Raw genomic sequence first — 9,616 nt, 5'->3', positions numbered from 1 at the left:
TTACAAAGCAAAACAATCCTAAATTTTCAATTTCATAGTCTCCAGGTATCTGTTAGACTTTCTGGACTGTTTGCGACTTCACCATCTGTCTGTGTTTAGTGCTAACCACCTACCTGAACCAGCTATCACAAGTCAATAGATGAATGTAAAATCTACAGTATGTTGAGTGGTCACCACACATGTGCAGACAAACTGTGCTGGAATATGTGCTCCGAGAATTGCTCAATATTTTCTCTGGACCTCAGCTTTCCAAATGTACTTAGAACTTAAGAGGGGAAACAGGGATTGAGCGAAGGCTTAGTACAGTGCCGCAGCTCATTTTTGCTCTAAGCTTGGTTGAGCTTTGCTTTCCTCTGGATGCTGCTTCATAAAACACAGACATTTTGTCAGACTGGACCTGTAATCGCTTGGACTATGTGGAACACTTTGTTTTGCCTTTGTTATTAAGTCTAGCAAAAACTTTGCCTCTTCTAAATGCAAGACTTTCTCCTTTTTGAAAGTGATTTAAAGAGATAACAGTGCTGTTCCTTCAGAGGATGAGACAGTACATTAGTACCGAAGTGTGTTCAAAAATGCCAAAACTCACATAAGCTTTGATTTTCATTAAGACGGGGGACTACTTAGCTGTCAATTAAGTTTTTTTTCTTCTCTTTGAATATTACAGGCTGCTGTACAAAAGACACCTGCAGAAGCTTATAAAGGAGAGGATTTGTGTTGTACAGCTGGCACACACAAAGCTCCAAAACCCCCACAAGCTTGGATTTAGTAAAGATGCATGAATCGCATTTCTTTTGGGAAGTTTAGCTTCATAAATTCATACTTATGTATGTCTTGTTTCAGGTTTAAAAGTACCATGCTACTTGAGAAACATGATTGTGCTGAGTAATACTGAAAAAATTACAAGTGGTGAAATTCATTTTACTTTTTGGGGGAGTAATGAACCACTAAAGCACACCAATTAAATCACTATAAAAAGACAGATTCTATGGAGCCCTGATAATGACAAAATGTAATAACAGGATATCATTTTTTTTAACCAATCAATTCTATTTATCTTTTACTATCTCATTTAGTTGTTCTCTTTATTTGGTCACATTTAAAGTTCCAGTGTGTAACATTTAGAATAAACTGAATATAATAAGGATGTTTTCATTAGTGTAAGAGCACCCAGAAAATATGAATAATTTCTGTTACCCGAGAATGAGCCGTTTTCATCTAGAGAGGGAGCAGGTCCTCTCCTACAGTCTGCCATGTTGAATGGCCATGTTTCTATAGTAGCCAAGAATGGACAAACCAAACACTGGCTCTAGATTCCCATGATTCACAGCCACTGTAGTTCCACCTACAGCATCCCTAGCTAGGCTAGCTATGGAGTCCAAATCCAAAACAAGAAAGTTTCAGAGGAAAATAGAGACTGTATTAGCGTGTGAACAGATTTGTGTGCCATTTATCTGCTAGTTTACTGGCATGCTTGATTTGCGGTGATATATCAGCACTATAAAGCTAATAATAAATAAATATATTTGGGGCTCCAGACAGATTTACATTTTTCTGCCAATAACGGCTCTTTTGATAGTTAAGGTTGCTGACCCCAGTCCTACACACTTAAAAGGCTAAGCTGTATTCAGATAGTTGCAATCTACATCTTCACCGCTAGATGCCACTGAATCATACACACTGGTCCTTTAATCCTTTTATTTCCTACTTTACACAGGCAACATTTCCACATTTGGTGAGGAAATTAAAATGGAAAATGTTAACTTTACCAAAAACAATGAAAATAAAAATAAACGGGGCTAAGTAAAAGTGTTCTCTTGTATTTAAACCTTATTTTATCAATTGATTGGTGGTAGTGAGAAAAATAAAAATCTTGACTGCATTTTTACAAACAGATCAGCGCTCAGAGAAAACAAAGCTTAATATTTTGTTTTTACACACATTTTAATTATTTATTGTATTATTATTTATTTATGCGTTTAGCTGTGTTTTTGACTTGTCTGATAACATTTTACTAAACTTTGTCAGTTTCGGGGCTTCATATCTGCCAACATGTTCAGTGTGGTTTGAGGGTGTTTGGTCAGGTTTATACTGTACACCACCTTACAGTACCTTTCCAAAGTACTGCACAAAGTCTCAAAAGACATACGGCTCAAATGAGATTATGTACAACTTTGAGAAATGTTTGCACAGCAGGTAATGTGTTTATACCTTAGAAGTTGAGCAGTAAATTAAAAGAGGACATTTCTCTCTCATGTGGCTTTAGGTTGTTATCTCTGATGAAGGTTTTTAGCAAAAGATTTACCAGTGGGAATAGTTGCAGTCTACCCGGCTGCTGCAAAGCAAACACTTCACTCTGCAATGAAGGGGACATCAAGTGTGCTTATAAACCAGACATTTAGTTGCATGGGGATTTATTTGTAGTGCATACACTCTCTTCATATTACATAAAAAATTATATCTATTTGTGCTTAGTGTTTGTTTTTACAAATATATACTGTATGAAACAAAACAGACAGTTGGTCAATGCATTTAAAACATGGAAAAACAACAGATTCTTCACATTTTCATGATGAAGACAACACATTGTCAGTAAAATAACAAAACTGCATAGTCTTCGAAAGGCACCAGTAGTTCTACTAAATAATTTCAACACAAACACATTGGCATGATAATAAGAGTACAGATTGGTCATAGGGTAAACAATGTTTAAAACAGCTGTTGAGCAATTAAAATGTTGAAACAATGGCAAGAAATGTAACAGTGAAACTATTTTGGTTTAAAAATCCATTCAAATACATTAATTTCAGGCTCTTATAAATAACATTTAAACACTTAACAGTATACCATCCTTTACAGTGTCCAAACTTGTATCTCCTCCTTTAAAGTATTTGTCAAAGTTTGTTGTGAAATCTCACTCTTACCCTTCTGCTCTTGAGCACCTTCAGTGATTGCCTGGTTGAGGTAGTCGAGGAGGATTAGTGTTGAGTGCAAGGCCTCCTGGTACAGTCAAGTTGTTCTGAGCACAAGGCAGGTAGAATCAGCTGTAAAGCACCGTGTTTGGGTTTGTACGGATACAGATAAAGGTTCACTTGAGGTTCACATGAGGTCGAGCTAATCTGAGAGGGGTTTGGCCCCGTTGACTGTGGAGTTATCCAAGTCTGAACTGGTCAGGCGTTTGTGAGGAGCTGTGGAAAGGGAGGGAGGAGAGTGAGTGAAAAACAATTATATTCCCTGTCTATCACCCAGTCACAGCCCAAAAGGGTGGGAGTACTATATTTCTCTCTATTGGTAATTGATATTTCATTACAAGTAGTACCAAAATGATTAGGACTACCTGTTACTGCCAGAGTAGTCATGAATGCATGTGATAATTGTGTTGTATATTAACAATAGTGGTAAATAGCCATAGATATGTTTTGGCCACCATAATTCTTGGAGGTAAAACAGACACAAAGCCACAGAAAGTACGCTCCTCTCACACTGTGCCAAATATCTGTAAGCAGCTTAGTAAAGTGCTACAAGTGATTTTGGCTATGAGCTACTGGCAGTGATACAGACACACAGCCAGAGCACTGATGGAAAGTTTGAGCTCTGGGCGCCATGCTGAAATACTAAACGGAGAAGTTACTGTGCTCTAAGACTGCCACGGTGAAATTCATCAAGTATAATTATGTACATCACAACTTAAGCTTTTTAATGATATACTGGTGCTGCATAATTCATCTTTACTGAAACAAATACCCAGTGACAGTGCTTATTTGCCCAAGAACACACAATTGGACTGGAAAATATGAATATTATGACATTTGCTGGGATAAATGTAATACATTTTGTATTAAAAAGTAAATTCATAATTGTGTCTTGCAAAATAAACTGGATTTGTATTTTAGCTATCCAGCCATTGTGCCGACTGTTGTAGTACAACACATTTAAAAATACTTGTACATGTTTTCAAATGATCCAGCAATGCAGAGATGCAGGAAAAAAAAACATGACTACCATCAAACCAACCAACAGATAAGCTGACAGAGCACAGGTTTTGTAGCTTCAGTATATAAATACTCACACAGTGTGTCAGATCTCAGCGAGCTGCTGAGGAATGTGCTGGGGCCTTTGATGGAGGAAGAAAGAGCAGCCAGTCTCAGGCTCCTGGAAGTGGCGTCCAGCTTCTCGTCCTGGAAGACAGGAGGACACAGAAACCGACAAGGCTGAAAGTCAGCAGCTCGCTGCACGTTGAGGCTGCGTTGCGTTGTGCCATTGAATAATAAAAACAATCCATCTAATAACTGGGGAGATTTTATACCTGTCTGTTGGGGATAGAATATCAGACAGAACTCTGTATAAGGCATGTCTTACAGTAACGCACTTTACAGAGCACATAGACTACACAAAATCTACCTTGAAGTACCTTAAAATAAAAGTTGCGAGCCATTTTGTGTCCACAAAATACTTGTTTGGACATCCCAAGTGCTCTACAGAATGATAAAATATTCTGTTTGTGAAGTGAGTGATTTGAGTTCCTCTATGGACAGTGTGCACCAGTGTATGATAAAAGCTTCTTTTCAAGACTTTTATTTGCCTGTAAACATGCAGGCAAAAGTGCCCCAGCCTAAAAAGAGATGTCTAAAAGATATTTTGTGATTCTGTTGCAAGGCCTGCCAAGTTGCTGCTGTCTCTTTAAGTTTGACACACATTTTAGATTTCTTTTATCCTGTTTATAGAGTAAGTAAGTAATTTCCCCCCGGGGATTATTAAAGTATTTCTGATTCTGATTCTGATCAACATTGCAGATGCCCTGTAATGACAGGACAGGCATTGACCCAAGCCGGTGTTTCAGTCAGAGAGCCACTGTTACATTCAGTGTAGAAGCTATTTGTTGTTGTTGGCATTGCTGACTGATCAAGATGGAGGTTCTGTAAAGACATCCCATCCATCCTTTTTCCTTAAACAAACCCCGAGTGGGCAGCAGCTATTAAACTAATGCAATCGCCACTTATCGCTCAGCACGGGAGTCATTTGGCAAACCAATAGGGTAATCTGGCACATTAAAACCATTTAAAAAGTGACTGTGTGGCTGTTTAGGGGAGGTTGCATGGCAATCAGCTGTCAACAATGATGTCTTGATGGCTCCCTTGACGGCTTTATAGCACAGAAGATGACTGTAGCAAGTAACAGTGACTGGTGAAATTCCGGTTTTGTTTGAATGCACATTTGTGCCATCGCTCGAGCTTGTCCTACTCTGTCCATCCATGATGCATTACCAGCATGTGAAATTATTCATTTATTCATACAAGTTGCAAATTAGGTGCGGTGCACACATTGGCACCGGTGTGGGCGAGCTACACTCATAAATGGCTCTCAAAGTCAGGCTATCCTTATCCAAACTGCTGCTGTTTGAACAAAGCAGTGCAATTAGTGACTGAAATAGAAAAAGTGTGGGTTGTTGTTTGGGAGTACAGGCTCTTGTAAGGCATTATAAAGCTCATTTTTCCAGAGTACAGAATTGCATCTGTCTGCGTGTCGTACTCTGTACTCTTGGATTCTGCGCTTGGACTCGTCCAGCTGGTGCTGCAGGTCCCAGACGATCTCTTTGTATTTGGAGTAGCGCTGCTCGACCATGTCCCTCTGGCGCTGGGATTCCTGAAGGCACAAAATGGAGGCTGTCATCATAACCTACCACACTAAAGACGACTGTACTTAACCAGGCCGAAAGTAAAATGAATGCATTATGCAACCGGATAAATGTGGTTATAATAAATCTGATACAATGTTATTCTTTGGTGGTTTTCTGCATGGTGTTTATTTGATTTATATTATTATTTAAAATTTTTACTGCACCCACAGTTGGGTGTTAACTGTATTTCATTACATTAAAAAATACTCTAGGCTTGAAGTGAACCCACCTCCAAATCTTTGAAGTTCTCCATTAGACATTGTTTCTCTGGAAGTGCCTCTAAGTGGTCCAGGGCTACTCTTGTGTTCTGGAAAACAAACACACCACACACATACACACACACACACACCACACACACAACACACACACAGACAGACACACACAGACAGACCACACAGACAGACACAACACACACAAAAAATTGTTAATTGTACATAACAATATGTGGTTTCTTGGTTTGCCCTGACATTTATTATTTAGCCATTTAACTCCATCCATTTAAATTTGCAACAGCTACAAATATGATTAACTGAAAAGAATTAACGGAAAAAATTGATACAATATCCAAAATATAAATGTAATTCACATTTTAAAACAAAAAAAAAACTCATTATAAATTACAATGTACGGGAGAAGCAGAAGCACACGGGCAATGACAACAAACGTAATAGTTAATAGAGAAATATCTAGGGGTAAACACCGGGGCTACATCCCAATTCCCTTAAGTGCCTCCCCTTCCCGTTATGTGAATTTTCCTTGTTCCTCAGCACTACTCACTTAAGACCGAGGAAAAGATGAAAGAAACAGAAACAAGGACGGAATAATCAATAAAAACACACATTTAGTGAAATGAGACGTCGTTTCCAGTCAAGGGTCACCTGAAGCGATGAGTACTGATGAAAGCTGCACAGCTGGATCAGTATTCCGTGTGCTTTAACTGCTCTGTGGCGGCTACTGATGCCTTTGTATTTGCAGAGATAATGGGATGTTCTACCCAAATAACAAGGGTGCACAGCCGATACTGTTAGCACGTTTATGTATTATTTATGTCTTCCTACATGACAAAACAGAATGTGAAATATAAGACTGCATATAAAATATTTTGTCCCTTAAAATAAACTGTATAAGCATTCGCACATATGCACGACAAACCTATCTTTAGACTGTGTACAGATCAGCCAAACAGTACTTTTGTAAATATGTTTCTTTATATGCTCACACACGTCATCTACAATGCTGTCATTTCTAATGAGTGGTAGAGTTTAAAACAGGCTGCTTAAATGCCAGGATTATTGTCAATATATGTCTAAAGCAAAATGTTCCATTTTTACATATTTCCACAATTTAATAGGATGTCCCACAGAGCCTTAACATTTTCATTGACTATTAGTGCAATAGAGTGATGTTTTCATGAGCAGGTCTTGTTTGTATCATGCATCAGAATGCACTTTTCGGCTGCTGTTTTCACACTATTCAGTCAGTGTTTGTAATGCACCAACAAAGGCAGTAAAGAAGGCTGCAAAGCCTGGAAAAATGGACGTAACAACGCATAGATTGAAATATAGATATATTTTTAAATGGCACTGCAAATGTTTTATAAAGAGTTCGGTCTTGTAAGCCTGCTCTTATTTTGAAAAGTGTCCTGAGATAACTCTCTGTTATGAGATATGTCGCTATACAAATAAAATTGAATTGAAGCTAATTTAAGACGTTCAGCATAGACTTTCACAGATACCAGTGTACTGTGAAGACCTGAATGTAAAAATAGTAATAAAAAAAATCTCCACAGGGCACCTTTGATAAAACACTTGCACACGCTTCTAGCTCCAAAGATTTGCCAGAAGTACCATATTCAGCAATGTATTGATATATGAGGATTTGGATATACGGAGGAAGACAGGATTATGCTGCAGGGTTGTTGAGGAAGTTTTGGGGCGGGGGGTGATTATGATAGATAACAAAGGTCCACAGCAGGTCATATAATATCTACTTGAACCACTTGGCCACAGGTACCCGAAAGATTTCCAGTGCAGTATTTCTTTAACATACAAATCCTCTAACAACAGTTGCTGAGAATGCAGTCTATACAGTTCCCATTACTACTATATTCCCAACACTACTATAAACAACTATGGATTCTATTATATGCACAACTGCTGCAGTATAAATAAAAACGGTGGCGTCAAGTCTACATGGTAACAGACATGATGACAAACTGTGTGCTCGATTCAAAAGCTAATTGAGGACTTGTTACAACACTCAATCTTTGATTTAGAAACTGCTCTAGCCGCACTCCATTCTATTCATCCCTCCGCTGTATGTTTCAATAGCCCTCCAATTCCCATTCAGATGGAGCATTTAAGCATCAAAGGAGCTGGTTGTTACAAGGCGTCACGCTGATTGCTACACTGAATGGCACACTGACATACACAAGTAAGACTGTTGGTTGATCCCCACCATCCGGTTGAGTGGAGGATGGGTCGATGCATCTTGCCCCTGTGTTGTTGTGGTAAGCAGAAATTATCTGACGTGTTGGGGGGGTCTGAGGTATTTCCTCTTCTTTCCCAGCTAATTGAAGGCTGAAGTGGCCATGCATGCTGCATAATTGTGATGCATAGACAGCGTGCGTTAGACAGCTTCATTTATTTCTTTTTTTCAAGAGGGTAAAAAGCGCTTAGGTCAATATAACCTTTCAGTGGTGCTAAGTAATTTTGGGGTGACATCTAATAGCTGATTGAGGATGTTAGTAGTGGACGTTAACAGTTTGAATGGTGAGGTCAATACTGTACTGTCAGCACAGCTCAGTTCTTAACCCAATCAGCAGGACTTATGATGATTAACAGAGCCATGAGCCTTGACTAAAGCAATCTTTTCTAACACTCTGTTAGGCTCTATGGGTTGCTAAACAAATACAGCCCTAGGTGAACCTGCCAAAACGGCTGCGCCGAATCATGCTGAAAGTCAACATGATTTCTAATCTAACAACTCCAGGACAATTCATAACTCCAGGTTTTCTAAACTCTAATATACACAATTGTCTTTTAAGGTTATGAGATTTAAAACATTAATATAGCAAACTAATATTTGCTATGTAAGTATACAGTGTCCCGCCCGTGCTGCTATCCCAGCCTGTATGTGCTTTGTTTACCATGCATGCATGTTAGTGCATGTGAGTCCCAATGTATTTAACTGTGTAGAGCGAGTGAAACTGCTACATCAGTACATTAAAGATTTATTTTGACCAAACTGGAGTCAGTGATTGTTGGAACAGTGGAAAGAATAACAAAGATGGTTTTAAGAGTTTTATTTTGTTTAGTACCCTTTGAATGAAGTTACGATGTTATGATGATATCCAAGATAAAATTACCGTTTTGTCAAAGGAGTCTGGTGACAGGCATAGCTATAGTACGGCTGTTTCTGTATTAGGTTACGTTGCCGCCACCATTGCAACCCATTTTGCTAATATTTTCACATCGAACTCTGAAATCAACCCTTAATTCACAATCAAACCAGTGTTGTTGATTGTTGGAAAGACAAACAGACTGTTTTGGTGAGTTTCTATTTTTTGTTTCTGTCTGGTTTGAATTGTGTAAAGGATTATCTGCAATTACTGTTTTTGTCAGTGCAGTCTGGTGGGCTTTTGTTTTGGTATGAAATGCTAAGCTCTTGTCAGACATCTAGTAGAGACATCACCTTTACTACTTTATTCATTACTTTGATCAAAGAAATCAAACCTCACCATCTCCAGATCCAATACACGGTCCTGTAAAGACACAAACAATATTACTTCATATCCATATAAAAACAAAGTAAGACCCAATACCAAAGTAATGTTTAAACTAACAAAATGAGCCACACGGTGAGTTCGGGTAACAGCTCAAAATAGTAGATAAGCAGAGAGAAATCCAGTGTGTGTGGGAGAATAGTGACAGAAAAGAGAGG

At 38.6% G+C, this 9,616-nt stretch overlaps 1 protein-coding gene across 2 annotated transcripts in view; it reads right to left on the bottom strand.

Moving 5' to 3' along the window:
* Positions 1-2,400: 2,400 nt before the first annotated feature.
* Positions 2,401-9,616, bottom strand: part of LOC118340898 (centrosomal protein of 128 kDa) — a 37,168-nt gene continuing 29,952 nt past the window's right edge. The window contains exons 21-25 of one of the 2 annotated variants that reach the window (XM_035679059.1): positions 9,414-9,437; positions 5,904-5,981; positions 5,527-5,640; positions 4,067-4,175; positions 2,401-3,185 (exon numbers count right to left, since the gene is read on the bottom strand). In XM_035679059.1, coding sequence (XP_035534952.1) covers positions 3,112-3,185; positions 4,067-4,175; positions 5,527-5,640; positions 5,904-5,981; positions 9,414-9,437 — 399 coding nt within the window. In that variant the 3' untranslated portion in view covers positions 2,401-3,111. The remainder of the gene's footprint in view (positions 3,186-4,066; positions 4,176-5,526; positions 5,641-5,903; positions 5,982-9,413; positions 9,438-9,616) is intronic. The other variant, XM_035679061.1, reaches the window with a different exon arrangement.

Source organism: Morone saxatilis, unplaced genomic scaffold (assembly GCF_004916995.1).
Source record: "Morone saxatilis isolate NCDOM2014 unplaced genomic scaffold, NCSU_SB_2.0 Contig7, whole genome shotgun sequence".
Lineage (NCBI taxonomy): Eukaryota > Metazoa > Chordata > Actinopteri > Moronidae > Morone > Morone saxatilis.
The sequence above is the reverse complement of the archived record's forward strand: the minus strand, read 5'-3'. Positions and strand labels throughout refer to the sequence as shown.